This window comes from Galleria mellonella, unplaced genomic scaffold, assembly GCF_026898425.1.
Source record: "Galleria mellonella isolate WM207_F2 unplaced genomic scaffold, CSIRO_AGI_GalMel_v1 utg159, whole genome shotgun sequence".
NCBI lineage: Eukaryota > Metazoa > Arthropoda > Insecta > Lepidoptera > Pyralidae > Galleria > Galleria mellonella.
The window spans coordinates 1,960,481-1,986,179 of NW_026442004.1; the positions used below are offsets into that span (position 1 = coordinate 1,960,481).

Sequence of the window (25,699 nt, forward strand, 5' to 3'; positions counted from 1 at the left end):
GATGTTTTATTAGTAGTTACAGTGAAGCCTGTCTTCTCAGCATCTTTAGGATCTAGAAATATTTGATGAAATCCACTCGCAAGGTCAAGGGTAGTAAAATATTTAGAGTGGCCAAGTTGGTCTAAGATATCAGTGATTAAAGGAATAGGATAAATTTCATTGACAGTAATGTCATTAAGACGTCTGTAGTCGATAACAATTCTCCACTTGCGTTTACCGGATGCATCCATTTTTTTCGGTACCACCCACACAGGGGCGTTCCACGGGGAAACAGAAGGTTTTATTATGTTTTGTTGTAACATTTTTTTTATTTGAGTTTCCACCTCGTCTTTGTGACACTCCGGAAAGCGGTAAGCCTTTACATGAATAGGAGGACTGTTCCCTGTGTTAATCGAGTGTTGTAAAACATTGGTACCGGTTAGTTTGTCTCCGTCTAAATAAAATATATCAGCGTATTGCGCGCAACAATCTAGTAAAACCTTCTTTTCCTCGGAATTTAGATGAGAGTGCCTGATTTGACTAAGTACCTTATCTATTCTATCAGAGTAAGTGATATCGGTAGGTTGTGTGTTATTGATGATGTTGCAGTATTCAAATGGCCTCGAAATATCTTTCTCTAACGGAGTCAAATGAACAGAATAATTTTTTATCTTAATGTCAGATTCGGTGGTGTTTAAGACAGAGACATTCACGCGATCATTAGATTTGAGTGTCACTATACAGTTAGAAACATAGACACCATCTGATATGGTATGGTCTAACACGAGGGATTCCCGTAAATTTGGTAACTGGGATGAATTATTGGATACGGCGCATTCAATTACGGCTTCGCTTCTTGCTGGTATAATGTAAGTTGGTTGTTTGAAGTTAATATGCAGTGTGTGCCCTTGTAAATTCATAGAGTTAGAACTATAATCAATGTTGACCTTGAAGAAACCTAAAAAGTCGCTACCAATGATTCCGTCGTATTCGAGATTTATATCATTTTCGATTACATGGAATTTGTAATTAAGGGTGGTAGAATTGGTGATTTCAAAATCCATTTGGAATGTGCCTAGTGTTTTGCAATAAGATTCGGTGTGATTTATACCTTTTAGTTTAATAACTTCGCGGGAAAGTTCGGGTTGTTTGTTTAAGCATGATTTTTTCACGATACTGACACTCGCGCCAGTGTCAATTAAGAAACATAAAGATTTATTTGAATAACTCGACTGTAGATAAGTGTGAGGTAATGTTATTTTATTTATATTTATTTCGTATATGGGTATCGATTTATTACAATTGTTATAAGATGTAGTATCGTTTGACATAGATTCCGACTGGTTTACCTCACGGTTATCTTGACGTCGTAGCTGAGGGAAAATATTAGTGTCGGTAAGATTCGGTGACCTTGAAGATATAGAATAAGATTCGGCGTATGATTTTGATTTAATAGGATTCGCCGATTTCTGAGAGTTAGCACAAACTTCGGCATAGGATCTAGTATTAATAATATTCGGTGGATTTTGAAATTCTGATGTACAAGATTCAGAGCGAGATGTAGTATTTCTATGATTCAGTGATTTTTGGGATATAGCATAAGATTCAGCGTAAGATTTAGTATTCATAGGATTCAGTAGGTTTTGAGATATAGTATGAGATTCAGTGTAAGGTTTAGTATTTGTAAGGTTCAGTGGTTTTTGAGATTTAGTATAGGATTCAGTGTAAGGTTTAGTACTTGTAAGATTCAGTGGTTTTCGAGATTTAGTATAAGATTCAGTGTAAGATTTTGTATTTGTAAGATTCAGTGGTTTTTGAGATTTAGTATAAGATTCAGTGTAAGATTTTGTATTTGTAAGATTCAGTGGTTTTTGAGATTTAGTATAAGATTCAGTGTAAGATTTTGTATTTGTAAGATTCAGTGGTTTTTGAGATTTAGTATAAGATTCAGTGTAAGATTTTGTATTTGTAAGATTCAGTGGTTTTTGAGATTTAGTATAAGATTCAGTGTAAGATTTTGTATTAGAATATGTGCCTTTATAATATTTGGAGTTCGGCCGGCACTGAACCGAAGTCCCTTTTAGTTTAAATTTTCATTCGGGATATCAGGCTGAACCTCAAGGTCACAGTAATTCATTACATTATTATTACTAGGCGAGTTCCCATGCGAATACGTGGAATTGTAACTGACACCTGGCTGGGAATTAGAGTCACGTTGCGCTGGAGGTTCAAATTGCCGACGTTGCATGTTGTATTGTCTTTTGCGGCATTCATTTATATTGTGACCTATGTTTTTGCAGTATGCACATGTAATAATGTTAGACTTATTTAAAAACCTTGGAGGGTTATTTGGACCTGAATAATTAAGGTGGTGCGTTTTATAAAATGGAGATGGCCTTTCTTTATTCCTATGATAGCATTCAGGAGCTGAGTGTCCTTGTTTCTTACATAAAGAGCAAAATTTGGAAATCCTAGTGGACAATCTTGTCAAATTAAATAATTTCTCCTCCTCTGTGGCTTGCGTAATCGCTTCACCAAGAGTTCTGGGATTCCTACAGCGTACAATGTATCCAAAATTAGGGTTAAGTCCCAAAATAAATGTGTTCAAAGTTAATTCTTCCATGGCAGCTATTCTGCCAGGTAATTCATCGTTGTTGCTACAAGAGTAATATATGTCTGACTGGATTTTTGTCAGACACGCTTCAATCCGGAGAGAGTACTGAGTTACAGTTTCCGAAGGCAGTTGTTTGCATCCTTGGAGTTCTATTAATAAATGTGTAGAATGCTTTTTCTCCCCGAATGTGATTCTGAGAAATTGTTTTAGTTCCGACCAATTTTTAAATGTTTTAAGGCTACAAGCCGTTTGGGCTTTACTTTCTAATTGTGAAATAATATATTTACATAAAATATTTTGTTGTTCGGGAGCGGCTAGAGAAATAGCACTCTCACAATTCGTGAGAAAAGCGGGGAGGGTTTCTCGATCTCCATTATATGGCTTAATAAATTTCGTCAATACATTGAGTGTGACCTTCTCCGTTTTCTCACTGGGTTCCGACTTGGTAGACATTGTGAAATATAGTAACAGTTATAAGATATAGAATAGTTATAGAAATACAAGTAAAATAGTAGTTACAATTAAGGTCAGTAGATCCACTAAAAATTAGCACTGAACTGGCACCTCTTTTTTTCACTGATAACTGATAGTAATAATAAAGCACAAGACACTTACAGGATGATAAAGATGAAGACGATCATGGTTTCGAAATCTGGTGACACGTGGAGTCCAGGACACGTGATGCTAGGTAGAAGGCGAGCTCGGCGTCGCGTAGTTCGCGGAACTCGAACGGGACACCGCTATGGTATCGTGGCAACACGAAGAAAAGCTCGACGTTGACCAGACTTCTGGTATTAGGGCTGTTTGATGACGATGATGAGTGCAGGCTCGGACTACTGTCCGAGGCTAACTGTCGACTCTGGTGATTAGCCTTCGTGAGCTTTCACTCGTGGGGTGGAGACTTACAGACGGCTTGGACGCACTATTACGGGGGCCACGGTTCTGGATGCTGGGGACCTCGGACTGAGATCTACGACAGCATCCCACTTCTGACACCAATTTGTTAGGCGGCCGACCCCGTAATGTTTTTTTTAAAAAAAAAACAACACTTCACGTCACTAAAATGTCATCAAAGTTCTTTATTAAACCCAAAAATTACCAATTTATAGATAGTAACCTTGCCCCGTTAACGACTGTGTCGCTGAGCGGTTGTATATGGACTGACTAGAAATTTCCGTAAAACAGTTTTATATTAATGTAGATATTCCATAAAAGTGATCGGATATGCAATTTCTCGGTATTGTCTCCCGGCATAACAGAGCGAGTGGTTACCATGGAAGATGGCCTATGAAGAGAGCGCAAGTCAACTCACAGAACAAGAGAACCTAGCAAGACTGCGCAGAAGTTTGAAGGGGGCCGCAAAGGACGCGGCACGCTCCCTATTCGTCGGGTCTACGACCGCAGAAGAAGTAATGAAGATGTTAGCCGCGAGGTTCGGCCGCCCTGGAGCACTCGTCACAGCCGAACTGAACAAACTCCGCGCGCTACCACGACTCTCGGACAACGCAAGAGACGTCTGCCTCTTCGCAAGCAAGGTGCAGAACGTCGTCGCCACGATACGAGCGCTGAACAAGAGTCACTACCTCTACAACGAAGAAATAGTGAGAAACGTCACAGAGAAGATGCCGTCGGTACTACGCTTCAAGTACTACGATTTCGCCAACGACCAACCGGAGGGACAACCGGACCTCATAACACTCTCTCAGTTCCTGCAAAGGACCGCCGCACGATGTGGAAACTTCGCCCCCGCCGAGGAGATACCGTCCGCAGACCGGCGGGAGTCCGCTCCTAGGAAGACGGCGAAGACATACACGACGCAGGAGAAACCCGCTACACCACCGTGCCCGATGTGTCGACGAGAGGGACACGCTCCATCGGACTGCAAGACGATGAAGGAAGCAGACACATCGGCGAGATGGGAGTTAGCGAAGACTCATAGGCTGTGTTTCCGTTGCCTCAAAGTGAGAAGATTTCGCCACGCCTGCAAGAGCAAGAGATGTGGAGTAGATGAGTGCACGCAGACTCATCACCCTCTGCTGCACACCACGCGACAACAGCCGGAGAATGAAGTAACGACACACGTCGTCGAGGACAAGTCCGCCGCAGTCACCGCATCGGCAAGGGAAAACGACAAGATCGCGTTCCTGAAGATCCTGCCGATACGAGTCACCGGTCCCACGGGAACGTGCGACACCTACGCGCTACTGGACGACGGGTCGACTTGCACCATCATCGAGACGACGGTGGCGGAGCGAATCGGTGCTACGGGTCCCCCCGCACCATTCTACATGGAAGGTGTGGCCGGGGCACGGATCAACGCAGCTCAATCGACGCGTGTTCACTTCAAGATCCGCGGGCGGAATTCACAAGAATACACAGTGGGGGCACGGACGATGGACAGACTGCAGTTATCACCGCAGTCGGTACCACGCAGCGTCATCAAGGGCTGTCCACATCTGCGGGACATAGAGAGGGAATTGGTCTATGAAGAGGGCAAACCGACGGTGCTGTTGGGGCAAGACAACTGGCACCTACTGCTGGCCCACGAAGTTAGAAGAGGATCCGACACGCAGCCGGTCGCATCACTCACCGACCTGGGATGGGTACTGCACGGTACGAGTCGCGGCAGGACAAGACAGCAGGTGCACAGAATCAGCCACATAGTGACGACACATGAAGAGGAACAATCGATGGAAGAAATGATGAAGCAACATTTCGCGCTCGAATCGCTGGGAATCGCACCGAAGAGGTCTTACAATGAAGAAGAACGTCGCGCCCTGCGCATTTTAGAAGAGAAAACTCGTCCGTTACCGGCGGGAGGATACGAGACGGGGTTACTATGGAAGAAGGACGACCCTGTGCCGCCGGATAACTACGAATCGGCAATGCGACGTCTCCAACTGGTCGAAAGGAAATTCGACAAAAACGAAGAGCAGTGGCCGCGTGAAGATAGTACGAGCGACAATAGTCAAGCGGAAACGGGGGAAGAACGCGTACACAAGCTACAGAACGCGACGCAGTTGTCTATAGCATTACCTGATCCGTCACGTTTTTCTAATTGGTTGAAACTTGTTCGCAGTTCAGCACGGGTGTTGCAGTTCATCGACCTCCTGCGACCGACCAGTCAACGCTGCACCGCCACCCGAAAGAGAAACAAGAAGAAAGAGAGCGCCGACCCCACTTGGACCCGCACGAAGAAAGTCGATAGAGAGAAGACGAAGATGAAAATCAAGAACAGCAATAGTCCATCTGTGTGTTTCATCCCCATAGACACACACTACCTAGATCGCGCGCGACGGCTATGGATTTGCGCGATACAACAAGAGGCGTTCGGCGACGAAATCGCAGTATTGAAACAAGGGAAACAGCTGCCGTCATCCAGTCGACTCATACAGCTGTCGGTCGTCATAGACAACGACGACATTCTGCGACTTCGATCGAGAATAGCGGCCGCCGCCGATTTGTCAGCCGAGCAACGAGAGCCCCCCATCGTCGACGGAAACCACGCCTGGGTGCGCCTATACATCGCATGGGTGCATCGGAAACTTCACCACGGCGGCTTCGAGATCACCACGAACGAGGTGCGACAACACTTGTGGGTGTTGCGCCTACGACACGCCGTCCGCAGTGAACTGAAGAGGTGTCAGCTGTGCCGCCTACGAAGAGCAAGACCGGCGCAGCCGTCAACGGGCAACCATCCACAGAGCAGGCTGGCGCATCATCAACGACCGTTCACGTTCACCGGCCTAGACTACTTCGGGCCTATGACCGTGACAGTGGGCCGCACTCACCAGAAGCGGTACGGAGTGCTCTTCACCTGCTTAACGACGCGCGCAGTCCACCTGGAAATCGCCGGCAGCCTCAGCACGGACTCCGCCATAATGGCCCTGCGGCGCTTCATAAGCCGCAGAGGGTGTCCCACGGAATTATGGTCCGACCAAGGCACCAACCTCAAAGGTGCTGACGTCGAACTGAAGAAAGCGGCCGAGGAAGCCATCCAAGAAGAGTCATCAGTTCATTTCATCCGGTGGCGCTACATTCCCCCGAGCGCACCCTTCATGGGAGGTGCGTGGGAACGGCTGGTGCGTAGCGTGAAGACCGCACTAGCCACTACGTTGAACGAGCGGGCGCCCAAGGAAGAAGTCCTCCACACTCTGCTGGTCGAGGTCGAGCACACCCTCAATAGTCGACCGCTAACCCACGTGTCAACATCGGCAGACGACGACAGCGCCCTAAACCCCAATCACTTCATATTGGGCGGTCCATCGCGCGTCCCACTGCCAGGCAGCTTCACAGAGAGCGACGCGGCGGGACACAAGGAGTGGCGTGCCAGCCAGAGGCTAGCTGACTGCTTCTGGAACCGGTGGGTGAAGGAGTACCTACCCGAGTTGCAACACCGGCGGGAGCCCCGAGCTACACACGGAGCCATCAAAATGGACGACCTGGTCCTGATAGCTGATGGGACCTTGCCTCGCAACAAGTGGCCGCGAGGCGTGGTGGTGGCGACCTACCCTGGACCAGACGGCGAGGTTCGAGCGGTCGACGTGCGGACGAACAAGGGCATCCTACGGCGACCCACTAAGAAGCTGATCATACTGCCCACATCGACATCGAGCGACGCGAACACGAGTTAACTCCAGCTACGAGAGCTGCGGCGGGAGATTATGTTCGCGACATTATTTGTATATATCGTAATTTATAGTTGTTAAGTCCTAGTTAATCGTTTTGTATTCTGTTATTTATATAGATTTGCATAGATTTAAGATAGTGTAAGTTAAATAAAGTATTTCTTTGTGTGTTGTCATTATTACCTACGAATAGAAATAGAATTTGTAACAATAAATAGAATTAAGAAATTGTAAATTGCAATAAATAAACGCTATAGAGTACCGATCTGAAGAGACACGCGTCTCGTTCTTTCTCGCACCGTCCCGCTCGCGCAGATTCGCTAACGCGAGTTGGAAACGTTATCATGCGAGCGGGCGGGTATAAAGATAGGCCGCCTCTCGTCGAGCGGCATTCGCTTCCGGGCAGCGACGCACTACACTCGAGAAGAAATAGGACAAGAAGAAAAAATACTCTCTTCAGACGGTACCGGAGGCTTCAGAATAGTAATCCCTGTGTTTCACTCCAGCCTGAACCAACGCCCCTACAGTCCACGCTCACCGTACGGCAGTCCACACCGCACAATTGTAAAATAAAGTTATTGTAAAACTGTGTTTATATAAATACGAAAGTAAAGTAAATAACACATTAGTTTATAGAAAAACACAAAAAGACAGCGTTAAAGTGGACTTGCTCTCGCAATGGGGTAGTTAATCACTATTACTTACAATCTTTTCCCGTATAAACGTATAGCTTAAAGACATCAGATAACGATGTGCCTGCTGTCTACGAACTGGAATACCTTGTTACATAAAAAAAACAACGAACATGTTGGGTCAAAAACCAATACACATTCTACACTAACTAGTTGTTAGTAGTAGATAGTCTGCACATTTTCAAACGACTCAAAATTCTCATTTCACCTGTTTTATTGTATATGTTCCGCGATATATTCTCTAATTATTTTTGAATTCGACAGGATTTACTCTAATATTGGGCTCACATTAATGTTGAATAATTGTTGCAGATGTGAACTGGCATCAGCATTATCATTGAGTGAAACGCAAGTTAAAATTTGGTTTCAAAATCGAAGAGCGAAAGACAAAAGAATAGAAAAGGCTCATCTTGATCAACAATACAGGTAGAACTTATCCTTAATGCTTTATAAAATATAACACACACAACATGAAACACCTTTTTAATCGGTGTATTAACACACACTGATGTTTTATACGTACGTATCATTCAGAACATTTAAATATAGAGACGGAATGCGTGTTTACACGTACCAAATACAATGAATGTCTAGAAAGATTAACTTTCTTTCAATCTTCTCTAATATAAACTGATCAAGCAATTTATACATTACAGACATTTAGCTGCGGCGTCAGGATTATTTCCATCAGTATTAGGCGCTCCGTATGTCCACCGCCGTGTCCTTGCTTATATACCGTTGGACAAATAATATAATGTATAATAAGATAATTTTTAGACTAGTTGTAGATAGGCCAGCCCCTTGATATTCTACGTACTTAAATAATGAAATGAAAATTAAAAGTGGTGTTAATTATTTCAAATAGTTCTATTGCTTTCTAGTCGCCTTATCACCGTAATAAAAATTTTAAATAAGAAAAATAATACCTAAGTTTCTAAGAATAGATGTTACTTTTGTCCGATTTGTCGATACCGTTATCATTTCATTATAAATGTTCAGCACGGGTACAAATAGGTATACGTATCATTTATAACGGGACACTATTAATTCAATGAATGCAGAACTTCTGAACCAAAACGATACCGGTATTATAACATGCTGTTATTTATTTTCGATATTTTTTTTATTCAAAATACTCGCAGTGAAATTAATTACCTAAAAATACCACCAATACTTGCATTAGCACGTCATAACACTTGTTAAATAATGACCGCCATTGATAAATTACCTATTTATTAAATTGTTAATTAAATAATTAGATTTACATTACACGAAGGTAACAAACAAGCAAAAGCACGACAAACAGTCAAGTCCTTCTGATATGTAGGCACCTATTTATATATACACATAAGGTTTATTATAGAACCGGGGTAAGCAGACACAACTGGGTTGTTCTCTGTTCAGCCTTTGACCTTCAAACACATTTATTATTTCTTCCTAACATATTCAACAGATTTTGTTATTATTTGCCAATTTATTGAAATTGAAAGCTGTAGTAATTGATCACATTATACCAATTAAAAAAAAGGCATTGAAAAATAAAGGAATTTTTATTGTACTCATTATTTTAGTTTATTTGTCATATTTATTCTATATTAATGTACTATCTTTTACTATAAATACAATGAGTTTCATAACATCTAATTTATTAAACTCCATCAAGTCATTTTGATTGTACATTACGCCAAATATCCTGGTAAGATACGATCTACACTTGAAAAACTTAAGTTTCGGTGGGTTTTGATCTATTTTAAACTATCATTAATAATATCAAAACGGGTTAGATTGATTCTATGAAGACATTAGGTTCGTACCTACTTATAAAATATTATCTGATCTATGAAACATAGCATAACGTACTTAAAACTAATCTATGAAATTTGTGACGTGTCCTTTTGAGATCATATCTGTGTAATGAATATTTAAAATTCGCAAACAAATCTCATGTTTGCTTATACTGGCGGAGCACCAGTGAAAGGCATCGGTGAGGATAAAACAGCGGGTCTACCATAAAATGAAATTCCGAAATTTCGGACACAATTTCGTGTTTTTGTTTATACCAAAATCGGACCAATAAATGATGTTTAACATTTCGTTCGTCATACATCCTATCATAAAAGTCCAAAGTAACAATATTTTAACATTTTTAATATTTCCAAACGCCATGTATTATGTAATTTTAACATTAAATTTGTGTTTCGTTTGGTTCCGAAATTTCGGAAAACATTTAATGGTAGGCCCTCTAGTCAGTTCGCCTATAGTGTCGAATTAACCAAGATGATTTCAGAGGAACCGTGTGAAGGTTGACCTGACAGCGTATGTTAGCATTGGGACTGTAAAATCCACATTAAACTACTTACTAATAATCCCTTTCCCCCTTCCTAGGCTGTTGACGAGCTTATGGGAATATTATGCTACAAGCAGGAGTACTTTAGTAACGTCAAGTTTGATAAAAAAAAAATCCAGAGAATGGACACAATAACACGTACGTTCTGCGATAATTATCCATCGATAAAGAAATTTTCAAACAAAGACGTTTGAATCGATTTTGGAAAAAAAAAATTACCTTCTATACCACCATTCTATTCATTCGTCATATACATGCCTTGCGTATGGGGGAACGCCTTAACTTGTACAGCAGTGCACTCTTAATTCAGACCAATCAACTGACGAGCAGAATTGCAAGGATGATCATGAACACTAACATAATAAACACTATTGTAAATAGTTTTACTGAATTATTACTATTGATATGTTATGTAAATATTACAGATGCGTAAGGAATAAAATTGAAATAAAAGTATATTGTAATTTTTTAATATTTTTATTTGGGCAAAGTCCACTTACCATGGCCTTTTCCACTCGAGTCTCTCGTCCGTGTAGAAGAGTCCATGGAAAACACCATATATTTAATTTGATGCACACAAAATAATAATAACTAAAATATTTTACTCCACACATTTAGAATACAACGAAATTAAATGTTTCGCAAGAATATAACAGGAACACATTAGAACAGTATACTATAAGTATAACAACTTTCACATTTTAAATCAATTTACAAGTAAAAAATAATATCTTTACGTTAATTAAATTAGTTATAGTAATGTACCTTTGAGTAATTTTTAAATATAATAATTAAACCACTTATTTAAGTAATATATCTCTACATATAGTAAACTGATATAAATAATTACACTGAAGTCCGTATAAACGATATCAGCTAAAACATTCTCAACAAAATAAGTCATTTTATCTTGTTTAGGTCTTTTCAAATTATTTTGGAATGTCGTAACTAAACGTAGCTGAGCGTCATAAAAAAAATAATAATAAAGTGACCAACATTTATAACATATTCTATATAAAATATAATTCTTATAGACTAGAAATGAAAATATTGCTTTGAAGCCACAGTTTTTACAGTACAAATGGATTCAAGACAAAAATTATTCCTTTGTGTTACATTTAATAAAAGACACAGGTGTGCTTCAACACTTACTTGTTTCAAATGTAAAAACTGTGATGTGCTAAATTGCAAAAACTTAAGAAAAATTGATGTGGTGCCTACACAGTACCTTATTGTGAACAAACCTTACTTGAAGGAGAAATAAAATGTTAAATGACTAATTAAATGTGGTCGCTTCACTAAGTCCGCTTGGCCCTCACTAGCTAGCTGTTGCGTGGCCTACCTTCCGCCTGCTACGTCACTATACTACCGCCTGCCTGCCTGCCTAGCTTCAACTAAGCGTAACTTGAGACCTACACATTGAAAAATATCTTTATAAATTTATAGCACAAATACTTGTCCTGAAAACTTTTTTAATGAATTCAACCGAATAATAAATTTAATATAGATGTTTTTGTTATATGACCTAAGTAACAATTGGTGTAAAGTGTTGATCTACTAAGTTTACAAGTGTGAGTACTTACAAGAGGCTTAGTGATGCTTTAGAACCTGCGCTGATTTCCACCAGAGGACGAGTTGCCCATAGTGTTGTAGCCTGAGCCGCCGCCGCCACCACCACCAGTCGTATATCCGCTACCTCCGCCGCCTAAATTTATAGTTTGTATTATAATTATCTAACTAGCTATGCAACGCGGTAAATAATTTAAATAGAACTGTATACCAGTTTTTTTTATTTAACATTTAGTAAATAATCTTGCTGTGCCTGTAATCAAAATATATAAATATAATCGTAAATAAAATAGGTAAATAACAAGTAAATTAAGTGAAAAAAGGCGACTTTATTTATGAACTCACTGGTAAACGGCGAGATGTTTGCTTGGCACCATACATGCAATGACATGTTTTGTAGATACTTTACCTTCTAAATTTGGCTTCGCAACAGTCAATCTTTTCATACAAAAATTCAGCTCACAAAATTAATACGGGACCAACACGGAAGTAAACCCTGTCAATTGTAAAAATATTTATGGAAATCTGTTCAGAGTTATTGACGTAATCGCGTAACATTGTCGCAAAAAGGGCTCAGTAGAACTGAGAACTTTTTTTTAGATGTCTATTATTATTTTTTATCTGTCCCCTTTATAAACAATTTATTCGAAATTGTCATATATAACAATATATATGACAATTTCGAAAAAAAAAAGCCAATATAAACAATATTGGCTTTACTAAATACGTTCAGAATAAAAAAAAAAAAGAAATCAGATTGGAAATAGTGAAGCTAACAATCTACAAAATGTATGACCAATAAATTGTGTGTGGTTCCATATCCACATATAATCGACATAGGTTTGTATCTTAAAAGCAGGAAAGGATCGTGAATAATTTATATAATTATGATTTGAATTATGTACGTTATAATATATAATAATAATAATACATAATACCAATATTTAGTTATTTATAGATTATTGTATGTTAATAATGGATGAGATGATGATGATGATTATTCCTGGAGCCGCCGGGGACCGGGGGCCTTTTCCTTGCTTAGGATTAGGGGGTTTTGCCAGTAATTGCCACGTTTGGCAGGCGGATTGGCAACTGCAGTTAGAATCTTGGAGATATTTTAAGAAGGATGCTATTGCCCATCCCTCGACCATAAGTTCCCTTAGTCGCCTCTTACAATACCCACGGGAGAGGAAAGAGAGATTATATGCCGACACGGCTGATGATTATTATTAGTTTTAAAGTCATTAACAGTCCTCAAGATACAGATAAATTACTAAAATTGTATGTTTAAAACATAATAATAACTTATTTACATACCTGTATTATAAGGCTGGGACCTTGAAGTGTTGTAGTTACCCCTCATTGGACCACCGCTAAAACCTTGTTGGTAGCCACCACCAAAATTGTTAGAGGACTGACCCCAGCCACCCTGATCGCCGTAGCCTTGATTACCCCAGTTGCCTCCGGAATTGTTGGACTCCCATGGATTATGGTTGCCCCATCCTCCTTGTCCATATCCTGAATTATATCCACCATCATCTATATATAATAGATGTTATGTAATAGGATAGGAAAAATACAAATCTATAAATTCTTATAATGTGTATTGCATATATAAAGTACTGACTTAAGTGGAAGTCTCAGTCTACAAGCACCCAAAGGCACCAATGTTTAAAAAGAACACCATATGATGATGGCAGTAAAGATTCTAGTTCTTGAAAACGAACAGTGGATTACTAAAGACCTTTTTTAACACCAGAAGGTTACCATCAAAAATGTGCCCAGGGACAACAAGTAGACTAAAGCCAGCCTTAAATTTCAAACCTACAGGTAAATCTCATGTGAAAGGTGAGTTATTACATATCTCAGCAAATATCATCAAGAGGGAATGTGTGAAATAGCAGATAGTGGTAACTAATTTCAACTTTGACATACCTGAACCACCCCAGTCCTGGTTCTGCCGGTTACCCCAGCCACCGCCACCACCACCGCCTCTACCTCCACGCCGTCCGCCGCCACCACCACCCCCGCCGCCACCGCCTCCCGACATCTCGGATTTAGACAAGGCTTTCTTCACATCAAGCCGGTTGCCCTTAACCTTGTGATTTTGTTGCACTTTAGGAGATAAATAATATTGTTAATAGGAGAGAATAACCAATTACAGTCTAAATAAGAAAATTACTTCTTTTAAGATATTATTTTTTGGACATTATTCATTTTACTTGTAATTTATTAACTGGATCATAGTCTAAAATTGAACAAAGCTAATACTATTTTTTGTGCTTTTAATGTGTGGTAAAAAGTTAATGCAATTTGTATTTTTACATCCTCTTTCATATCTAGAAGGAGTTTCAAAGGCTTGATTAAAAAAGCCATTACACAACATTGACTCAAAAAGCATTAAAACTAATATAACTAACTTAATGTAACCTCATATAACAGGCCAAAAATGTACAAATACTTACAAACTTTGCCAAACATCTGAGCTTTTAGCAATTATATTTTAATGAGTTAATTATTATGTAACAAGATTATCTCAAAAAATATTTTCTTTCAAGAATTTAATGTGATTATAACTAATACTTACAACATATTCTGTCAACTGGATCATAATCATCAAACTCCACAAATGCAAAACCTCTTTTCTTTCCTGTATCTTTTTCAGTAACCAAGGTAACTGATAGAATATTTCCATAAGAACTAAAGTAGTCTCTTATGTCTTCTTCCTCTATATCTTGTTTAAGGCCTCCAACAAATAATTTTTTGACTGTGGCACTGGCATCTGGTCTATTTATTTCTTCTCTTGGCACTGCCCTCTTTGGTTCAACAACTCTGCAAAAACAAAATATTGTAACTTTGCCACATTAAAGTGTTACCTATTAGTAATGTTGTCTTGTGTATGAATTAGTGACAAATATACTCGTGCCAAAATAATAAATAATATTTACTCAGTCATAGTAAAATTTTACATAATAGGTACTTTATATATATACATATATACATTATTATATACTTTATCAATGTAACATAATGACATATAATATACTTATAATAAACAACAGTTTTACACTTTTTCACTAGTATAATGGGAAATAATTAACGAACTTCTTGTTATATATGTATATAGATGTTATATTAAAATTAGCTGACCGGACGAACTTCTTTCCGCCAAACTGCATGTGGTACAGGACAGTACTTGGACATTGCAACACTACTTTATTTTTCTAAAATAAACATTCTAAGTTAAGACAACAGTCTAAGTTACTCCTTATTACATCAGCTACCTACCAATGAGTCCCATCAAAATCAGTCCAGCCATTTCAGAGATTAGCCGGAACAAACAGACAGACAGACAAAATTTGTAAAAAATGTTATTTTGGTGTATGTACCATATATATATTCATATACATGTAGGAAAAAAAATATGGTTATTTCAATATTACAAACAGACACTCCAATTTTATTTATATGTATAGATACAGATATTACAACCTCATATGTTTGCAGTCTCATTTGTATCAGAATATTTAAAACTAGTGTTAAACATCACATACATAAACATGATTTCTAGAAATCCTCATATTAACTATGAACACTGATGATGGATAGAGATAATTTAAATTACTGAGTTGTAATTGGGATTAATTATTAAAAAAAAAAAGTTATAAACTCACCTTCCATCGATTTTATGAGGTCTGCTATTCTGAGCATCATCAACCATATGAGCTCTAGAATAAGTAATAAAACCAAAACCTCTCGATCTCTTAGTTTGTGGGTCTTTCATTACGACCACATCTACAATTTCACCCCATTGTTCATAAAATTCTTTCAGTGAGGCGTCATTAGTACGGTAATCTAGGCCTCCTATAAACAATTTACGCATATGCTCTGGTTCCTCCTGTGAAACATTTTAGTAATTCATGACTGCAAAATAAACTATAAAATATTTTTTTCTCTTTTATGTATTAGGAAGTTACGTTCATAACATTGAGCATATTAATTCCATCATACTATAAGACATTATTAATTTTAATTAACACATATACCGATTATTTTTTTCAATCGTAAAGACAAAACACAAGTGAATATCAAAAACAATTTACTCAGCAGTTTCTAAATATGCAAGTATAATTTGATTAACCAATTATCATAAGGCAATTAATAAACGCATCTGTGTGTGAGATAAATAGAAAGAAAGGTTAAAATTAATACATTTACTTACATATTCGTCACCGCCACCGCTTGGTTTCATTTTTTTTATAACTGACGACTTATCCCTTCAAAATATTGATAAATTAAATAATGCAAAGTAACTTTTAGTTTATTTTAATTAGATTTTATGTACGTTTAAACAAATACTATGTTAAAACTGGTGTAACAAGACTAATGGGTAAATTCTGTATATATTTGCAAATTTCAAACAAAAATAAGCTCCTTTATCAAAAAGGAAAACACATATGGAGTCACTCCCAGAGCACAGAGAATAGAGCACAAACAGAGCCACAGATTTTGGATAGAGCAGAGCAAATCAAAGCAGTGTTCCTAACTCTAAAATTTTTCCCCCCAAATGCCTAAGTCTAGAACAAAAAATAACATACAAGTATTAACAACGTAAAAACAGTAAATCATATTGTTACCTCGTTCATTCATACGCTAATATAATTAACAAAAAAAGGACGACAGATATAATATTAAATAATATTATCTATATTTATCTTTATTTACATTTTAGATACTTTTAATAAAGGAAATATAAAGAGTTCCCGTGGGATAGTTAAAAAGCTATAGTAACTTATACAACTTAGTACAAAACCTACTTAAGTAAAGTTATTTTGACCTAAGTCAAAGAGTGGGAACGACATGTAATTTATTAATTTTGGTCCAGTATTCTCAGACGTAATAAATAGGCAGGAATATACATCGATACATCAGTATATCATCATCGCCTACGCTTTACGTGTAGATCATCGATGACATTCCAACGTCCCCCCAGACGATCTTAGCGCTGCATGCAGACGACGCAGTCTACATAGCCTTCGTTATATCAGGTAGGGTATCAAGACAACTTGATATCTTACCTGATATTGGCTAAAGACATGGCCACTGTCGGTGAACATGCGCAAAACGCAGGCGACCCTCTTCGGCTACAAAAACCTTCCACCAAAATTATGTCTGGGCAACTTCCCAATCGAGTGATTCACCAACGTCACCTATTATATTTAGGAATGGAGATCGACCGAAAGCTCGTATTCAGCACTCACGCGAAGAAAACGTGCAGCAAGACCAGGGTAGTCAGGCACCTCCTACGGCCCATGCTAACAAGAAAACTCCCTCTCAAGATTAAGCTGATACTCCACAAGACTTACATTGGGCCATGCCTCACGTATATATGCGTCGGCGTGGTACGCCAATACTAGTCAAACTAACAGAAATAAATTTCCAGTGCAACAACATCTCACGCTGCGTACCATTATCGACGCACACAGGAACGTGTGGAGCACGACGCTTGAAGAGACCTCATGATCCCTTCCCTGGATGACCACATGGAGGACCTGGCTACTAGGATGTTTGCGCACGCAGACACATTATCTTGTGACCACCTTGTCGACTTTCGCAAACGTCTTGGACTAGTGTTAATAAACCAACTGGGAATTATCATTTTTTATCTGGTATAGTCATATAGTCCAATAGAAATTTTATTATAATCGCTTCCATAATTCGGTTCTTACAAAAAATCAAAATAAGCTTTTGTCATGATCAACGTATGAATACATTGCCATTATTAGAGTCTGAAGTACTGTACTGTCATATTTATTTTTACCAGGAGAGAGAATTTTTTACAAAAGTCGTCTCCTTAGGAACTTACGACCCATTCGTAATTCTGTAATGAAACAGTTGTATAATATATAAAATAATTTGTGGGATACAGCAGTGAAATTACAGGTTCCAGGCATAACAGCTTAGTCTTAAGGAACGGCAACGCATGAAGGGTATCACGAGCAACATAGTATACTCTGTTATGTCCATAGTACTGTTCATATCTACAGGTTATGGTTATCACATTCCATTAGATGGGTCGTTAACTTGTATGAAAAAAATTTCAATGTCATGCCCTATCATTAAAACCAGAATATACCTTTTTCGATTAATAAAATACTTAACAAAATCGGCTCATAAGTAGCAAAATATTGTTTAATATACACATTAAAAAATTAATGTTTCCTCTTCCTCTAACATACAGGTTATTATATTTTTCGTTTCGTGCATTGCTAATCTATATACTTTATAATCTAAGGGTGATACAAAATGTATGTAGTCGCAATATAGGTACAGGTTGTAATATACCCGTAAGTCATGGATCAAACAGATTCTGGCGACAGGCTGGGGGGAGGGGCGGAAGGAGGATTACCCAATATAAAAAAAAAACAAAAATTAAGTAAACCAATAGTTACAGAATAGTGGGAATATTTTATTTTTCTAAAAATATATCTACCGGAATGACATATTTTTTTATACCACTGAGGTGACAAACAAGCATACGGCCCACCTGATGGTAAGCAGTTACCGTAGCCTATGAACGCCTGCAATACCAGAGGTATTACGCGAGCGGTGCCGACCCTAAAAGAAACCTCTTTACCCCCCTTTTTAAGAACCCCATACTATAGTCTCTTGGGAAAACCTCGGCAGGGAGCTCATTCCATAACCTTAGTGTTCGTGGGAGAAAACATCTCTGAAACCGCGTTGTACGCGACTATTTAGGCTGTAGTATGAGGGTGAACTCCCTGTCGATGGCGAGCAGTACGATGATAGAAAGTGGCCGTAGGCATCATATTGAATAATTCCTCTAAGCATAATCCGTTGTATTTATACATATTTTATAAATATTTAATAAAATTATGCATTCCACAGAATTCTTTTTATGTAAAGGGGAAAACACATCTATGGCTTTCTGGTGCAAATGTTTGTTTAGAATTTTCTTACTGTTACTTCAAAAAACGCAACATTTTTGTAAAAAAGTTCATTTCGAATAATTTTTAGTATGAAATTTAAAAGAAGCCTCTCTAAAGAGGGGAAGGGGGGAGACTTTGTACAAAAGTCATTTGCTTGAGCACCTCTGTCCCATTTGTGTTTCTACCGTGAAGCAGTTGTGTTTGCATGGTTGTGTTTTGGCTTGAAAGGTGGATATGGCAATGAATTTACAGAGTACAGAGGAATAACACCTGAGTCCTCAGGATTGGCAACGTATGGGGATTATTATGGGCGAAACAGTATACACTGTTATGTCCATAGTACTGCGTATGTCTACAAGTGATGGTTACAACTTTTCATCAAGTGGGCTGTCAGCTTGTTTGTATATAATATAGTATAGTGAAGATACATTATAGAAGATAAGGAGAGAAGAAAATAGAAACTGAAAAAAAATCTTTTTTTTTTCGTCGTTAAATTTATGAAAAAAAATTGTTTAACGTTTGGTTAAAAATGAAAATGGTATCTGGCAACTCTGCTGCTGGCTGTCAATAATGTCATTATTTTTTCTGCTCTTAGGGATATCACCTGAAAAATATATCTATATTTTTTTCGATATGATATATCGGATTCTCGTATAGATTTTCAAATATCAATATTTTGATATATAGTATGTAATATAATTATTAATAAAAAAAAAGAAAGATAAAAAGTTAATTAAGAGTAGATAAGTGAAAACACGACCATCTCAAAAAATATATATAAATATCCTAATATTTTTTAACCTTTGCATGAATAAAATTTTAATCTATATTTATGTTACTGTATTTCACTTGAATTATTATCTTGTCATTGTATATTTTTATTTATGGTGCAATAAAGAGTTAAATAAATAAATAAATATTGACCCGTTTAGTTTACAATAAATTTTTCTGTTGTGATTATTGTAAATTTATAAAGTACTCACATACAAATTGTACACTGTAAATAAAAGTGTAAAAACGTTAAAAAAGTGTAAATAAACTATAAATATCGAACACCATTGTATATACAATCAAATTAACTTTTAAATATGATCAGAAACTATGATTTTAATAAAATAACTAATCAATTATTTTTTTTAATTAAAATCGTAGTTTCATAGTAAATATGAATTAATCCTAAATACAAGTCTGAATAAAGTATGTGGGCAGGTTTATTTATTCAACTGTATAGCTATAAACATTTAGATAGTGATTTAATTTATTTTTATTTTATATGTAAATATATAGTTGATGAATCTATTTAGTTTATTATTATTATTTATTTAGATTTAAAACAGGTGACGTTCATCAAGTCGCTAGTTTCGTACGTTTTTTAAAAATGAGGTCACGAGTGGGTCTTTTTTATATTAGAGGCGGCAAACGAGCAAGCAGGTCACCTGATGGTAAGTGATCACCGCCGCCCATGGATATCTGCAACACCGGGGGAATCGCTGATGTGTTACCGGCTTTTAAGAGAGGAGTGGTTGGGCTTCCGGAACTCTGGTTTACGGAACGAAACACAACAGTACAAGAACTGTTATTTCTCGCCAATATTCTGTAAGATGGGGGCACTTCCTCGGTGGAGCTGGCCTTATTCGTGCAGCTACCATAAAGACAACTACGTGGCTGTACTACTCCAAATCATAATGTTACATCATAGTTTAAATCTGTCATAGAGTAAAATCAAATCAGAGCCAGTGTTCGAATAGATTTTTTTCGTGCGAATAAAATATATCGATATTTAGTATTTGTTAATATCGTAACGATTCGATATATCGAAAACTAATATCGATATATATGGAACACTCCTAGTTACTCTTCATTCTCTTTCTTTTTGGCGTGGCGTCACTTCGGAACGGTCGTGCTTTCGCGAAGTCGTCTTATGCTGGAAAGGATAATAAATTTTCATTAAAAATTATAATTAAGGCGTTGTTTAGTTTATTCTATTTTTAATTGTTTAAGAGTGATATCTATCAAAATGAGGCCCCAGCAGAACGGTGATGATGAATTTGTAAGTATGTTTTACTATGTATAAAGATGAATCATCTTACCTGTTATATTTCTATTTATTATTAATTCATAATTTATTTTAATAATTTTTTCTTTAAATATTAAGATCTTCAATTTCAAGTAATGATATAAGTAAATTGTAAACCTTTTTTTGTACTTGCTGTGTAAATGTTTTAAGTTTAAGACCACGCCATCCGCCATTTTGTTCACGTAGCGACCTACTTACAGGATGAACCCGAAGTTCACCGCAAGATATTCATCGGTGGATTAAATTATCGTACCACAGACGACTCGCTCAAGTCTCATTTTGAAAAATGGGGCGAAATTGTGGATGTTGTAGTGATGAAGGATCCAAAACCAAAAGATCTCGCGGTTTTGGTTTTATCACATATTCTAAGGCGCATATGGTGGATGACGCGCAGAACAATAGGCCGCATCGTATCGATGGACGGTGAGTTCACCTCTGTTATTATTGATCGCAAAATATTGCAGTCCAGCTATATGAAAGTGTTTGTGTCATTTTCATATCGTTTTATACTGCAAAAAATAAATGACATTGCTATGGTGAATGTCTCGTTGTCTGTAAACGTGGCATTTTCTGCAGGGTCAACAATGATTATAATTATGTGAGTCTATTATCACTCATTATTAGAGATGTTTTTATCTAATAATATTATTTTTTTTGGATAGTGTCGTTGAAACCAAACGTGCTGTGGCTAGGCAAGACATTAAAAATCCTGAGGCTGGTGCAACAGTAAAGAAACTGTTTATTGGTGGTATCAAGGATGATCATGATGAGGAACAACTTCGTGAATATTTCTCAAACTATGGAAATGTACAAAATGTCAGCATTGTCACTGACAAGGCTACTGGCAAGAAACGTGGCTTTGCATTTGTGGAGTTTGATGATTATGATCCAGTTGACAAAGTTTGCTGTAAGTATTTGTTAATAACTTATTTTATAAATTACTCCCACAGTTTTGCCCCAGAATGGAAGTATGTGTCCAAATCTGGCTTCTCTGACTGTGGATAGTAATTAATAACTTTAGCTATACCATACTACTATTCAAAATAGGAGTTTTGGTACGCAAGTTATTATACATTTAATTTTATTTATTGTGTCTAATTAATTTTAATATGATATCCACAATAATATTGTTTTGTAACAAACAAGTTAAACAAAATTATAGATGATGAAATGCTGCATATGCATTATGTGCAGTATGTATAATTCTATGTCAAAATTACAAAAAAATTTATGTGTTGGTTAATTGGTATCTATAACTTAGTAATTGCAAACCAGTAATTTTAGTTGGATTTTATTTATAAATTTATAATCTTATTACCAGTGAATGCTCCACACAAAATCAGTGGAAAACAATTGGATGTCAAGAAAGCCCTTCCTAAAGATGGCGCAGATCAAAGAGGAGGGGGCGGAAGACAGGGTCGAAATGACAATTGGGGTAATTCAGGTAAATATTTTATTCCATTGTTGTTCACAAATGTTATCAAATCAATAAGAATATAATTGAACAAACTTAACTATTACAGGTGGCTATGGAGGCAATCAGGGTGGTTGGAACAATTCCAATCCATGGGATAATAATCAGGGAGGCTGGGGTGGTGGCAACCAGGGTGGTGGCTATGGGGGTGGAAATACTAGAGGAGGTGGGGGTTGGGGTAATCAGGACTTCGGAAGCTATAACCAACAAGGTTATGGTGGGGGACCAACTCGGAATCAGCAATACAGCAATAACAGGGCTGCCCCTTACAACATGAATCAGGGTGGGGGTGGTGGTGGTAGTGGCAACTATGGCGGTGGGAATTATGGAGGAGGTCAGGGACGAGGGGGCAGATTTTAAACAACGTAAGTACAACTCTTCACTACAATTACAATTTCACATATTTCACACTAATACTATTTTCATGACTATTGTATATTTTTTCTGACTATAGGAAATATAGTTATTTTTCTGAGATATGTTTACTATTTAGGTATTGAGCACTACATAGCATTAATTGAGCTTAGGAAGAGATAGAGATAGTAGATCTATATTGTCCAGTGATAGTTCGATGATTAATGCTATGCAGGTAGCCCCCTTGTGCTAGTGCATTTATTTGTACATGACTTATTAAAGGTTTTTTCAATCTCTAGGTTTCGTGCTAAGTACACTAGTAAAGCAGTGTTAACCGTGCTAGTGTAGGCAGTACGCTCCGGAGCACTCTAGATACACACCTCATGGTCCACACGCGAGACCACCTAGGAGAAGCCGTCAGGAAACCATTAGACATATAGCTGGAGTCCTTGACTCTTACTTTATAAAAAAAATTAAATAGAGTATTTTTAATGTGTACTGATTTGTAAGTTGATCTTCTATTTATTGTAGTACTTAGGTACTTACCGTGACATACTTATTAAGGAAATAGTTATGTATTTTAATGAGATTTAGTTTCGTTTTTACGAGTAATTAAGTACAATTTAGGATAATCCCTGTAAGAGATCCCACTAAATAGCAGTTTCTTAAGATCAGTGTGAATAGACTTGTTCAATCATTTAAAAATTTCTATACATTACTCAGTATTAAGTTCTCAAATAACTGTTAATGAATATAGGTGTAGAATTATGACTTATAGGTTTAAAATTAAATATAATGTAAAAATAAATTTTAATACAAATCAGTAGGGTTGTTTCTTTAGATCTGTGTAAATATTCCTTTAGTTTAATTTTCTTTTTTGTCATTTTGTCAGCAATGCACATAAGAAATGTGTCTATTGAATGTAATATTCAATAAGAAACTGAATGCTGACATTCTATTGTTAAAATTTAGTGAAAAATGTTTTTCTTAATTTAGTACTAAATATTCTATATTAGGTGGTATTTTTATAATGTATTACAAACTAAAATTAAAGTAGATAGGTATTTTACGTCTTTATTATTTGACCTTTATTATTTGGCTTCTCCTAATCACGAATTAGGAGAATTGCGACCGTGTCATTTTTAATCAAATGCTTGACACGCATTAACTGTATTTGGAAGTAAACAGTTATAATGTTGGTAAGAAAATGAGGACACAGGTTAACGGTACCGTCAGCGCCATCTCTATTCTCTTCGAAATGCGCCATCAGGCTTATAGATGTCGCTCATTTATTAAAACGAGATGAATATACCAGAATCTTAAGATTATGGTTAAGTTTCTACCAAACATTTCTAAAATATTTTGATATTAAAGCTGTTTTTTTTTCGTCAATATACTATGTTTAGTACCCGAGTAGTAAATACATAATGCATTATTTTATTGAATATATATATTTTAATAAAATTGTATTTTTAAGACGGCTACCTAATTTATGGTAAAAACTTTATCATGTAAATAGAACACTAGCTAGCGGATTCCTGAAATGTATCAGGTAGGTAGTGATTTGTTCCTGATATAAGTAGGTATAATTTAATTTTACTAGACTAAAATTTATTAGATTAACATATGATTATGTCTCGACTGAGCTCGATAGCATGGAAACAACACAAACACGACGTTTTTGAAATTTGTCAATTTCGGTCTGAATCCAAATTAATTTGTAAAATAAAAAATAATGACTAACTGGGTTCTACCTAAGGTAGGGTCACAAAACTTTTTAGTAATAAATCCGTCAAAATAGGTAGATATGGTTAATACAAAATTATATATATTCTCATTACCCATCGTTTCATGTTATGTAGGTGCAGTACTTTTTTTATACTAGTTTTTTACCCCTACTTCGTATGCATGGATTTTAGAAGTATGAACATGAATTAGTCCACTTCTATATAGATGGTTTATTAAGGTCAAATATACACAAATTTGAAAACCGCATTACATTTAGTGCCGTAGACTTTGCGTGATGCTGGAATAGACAAAATTTATAAATTTTGCTTCTGTTGACCAACTCTGTCTTATTAAGACCCCTCTTCAATTTTTTAAAAACATCCCACGAACATTATATTAGTAAGGTACAATTACAGCATAAATTATAAATAATGTTGAAATAGGACAACTCAATAAATGGGTAGTGTAGGCAGTTTCTGACTATTTAAAAAGTATATTCACTTTACTTTTAAACCATTATATATACAAAATTTACGATTCCACGTCGAAAAAAATCTTGTGAAACAAAGTAAAGTTGAATTTTTGTTTGGTTTGGTTGCAAAAAATAGTTTATTTACAGTACTTCTTAATCTTATATAGTACATAGGTATGTATTTACGTCCCTAGTCTTATATATTATCTACTAGGGTATAATTAGTAACTCCCTTTCCAAGTGGTACTTATGGGCAGTATACTTCAGGTAAATAGGTTTCCTATAGAACCTGATAATTGAAAACAAAACTAAGCAATAAGACTTGTATTATTTGTTTAGACTATTTCTAGATACTACAGAATTATGTCATACATAATTATTGTGTTTTATTAGGCGTGAATCTCATGTTGGTTTTATTTCATTTATATTTGATTACATATTGCAAATTTTTTAATCAATTCACAAGTCAAAGTAAATCGATACAGAGAAGATTCTAGAAAATTTAATTTTATTTTCTAATGTTATAACTTTTATTTACATGGCGAACTTCGGGGACGCCGAGGTCCTTTCAATCTGCCAAGGTTGTTTCAGCCACAGGTAAGTCTTGTGTTCAAAGATTGAAATTGAAATGTATATTGTATTATTTGAATTTTATTTCACAAATAAATATTTTTAAATATTTACGTTTTTTTTTATAATTCTACCTCTCATACATATATATAGGTAATTTTCAAGTACCTAGAAGTTAGCGATGACAGCTTGGTTGGACAACATTCGACTACATACAGTTTAGGGATCCTCAAACTGAAATCTAG

The 25,699-nt window shown here is 36.8% G+C and overlaps 2 protein-coding genes across 3 annotated transcripts; one reads left to right on the forward strand and one right to left on the reverse strand.

Annotated features, from left to right (window-relative positions):
* Nucleotides 1-10,721: 10,721 nt before the first annotated feature.
* Nucleotides 10,722-16,335, reverse strand: LOC113518784 (heterogeneous nuclear ribonucleoprotein A1, A2/B1 homolog). Of its 2 annotated transcripts, none has more exons than XM_026903774.3 (7): nucleotides 16,052-16,335; nucleotides 15,504-15,727; nucleotides 14,417-14,661; nucleotides 13,765-13,944; nucleotides 13,147-13,347; nucleotides 11,844-11,965; nucleotides 10,722-11,672 (listed from the first exon to the last, which is right to left on the reverse strand). In XM_026903774.3, the coding sequence occupies exons 1-6, from the start codon at nucleotides 16,079-16,081 to the stop codon at nucleotides 11,862-11,864; spliced, it is 984 nt and encodes a 327-aa protein (XP_026759575.2). In that variant the 5' UTR covers nucleotides 16,082-16,335; the 3' UTR covers nucleotides 10,722-11,672; nucleotides 11,844-11,861. The 2 variants fall into 2 exon arrangements, with proteins under 2 accessions (XP_026759575.2, XP_026759574.2); XM_026903773.3 differs by having other exon boundaries at nucleotides 13,147-13,368.
* Nucleotides 16,336-20,649: 4,314 nt separating this feature from the next.
* LOC128200153 (heterogeneous nuclear ribonucleoprotein 87F-like) lies at nucleotides 20,650-23,508 on the forward strand. The gene is given in 7 exon segments (XM_052892586.1): nucleotides 20,650-20,829; nucleotides 21,057-21,180; nucleotides 21,183-21,279; nucleotides 21,519-21,763; nucleotides 22,178-22,300; nucleotides 22,380-22,695; nucleotides 22,984-23,508. Coding segments are annotated over 6 exon segments (933 nt in total). The 5' UTR covers nucleotides 20,650-20,796; the 3' UTR covers nucleotides 22,691-22,695; nucleotides 22,984-23,508.
* Nucleotides 23,509-25,699: the final 2,191 nt, after the last annotated feature.

Coding starts and splice junctions, on each gene's coding strand:
- LOC113518784 (XM_026903773.3), bottom strand. CDS start 16,081: ATGAAACCAAGCGGTGGCGGTGACGAATAT. Junction 14,662..15,503: donor CCTCATAAAATCGATGGAAG/GTGAGTTTATAA, acceptor TTGTTTTTGCAG/AGTTGTTGAACCAAAGAGGG. Junction 13,369..13,764: donor CCAGGACTGGGGTGGTTCAG/GTATGTCAAAGT, acceptor TATTATATATAG/ATGATGGTGGATATAATTCA.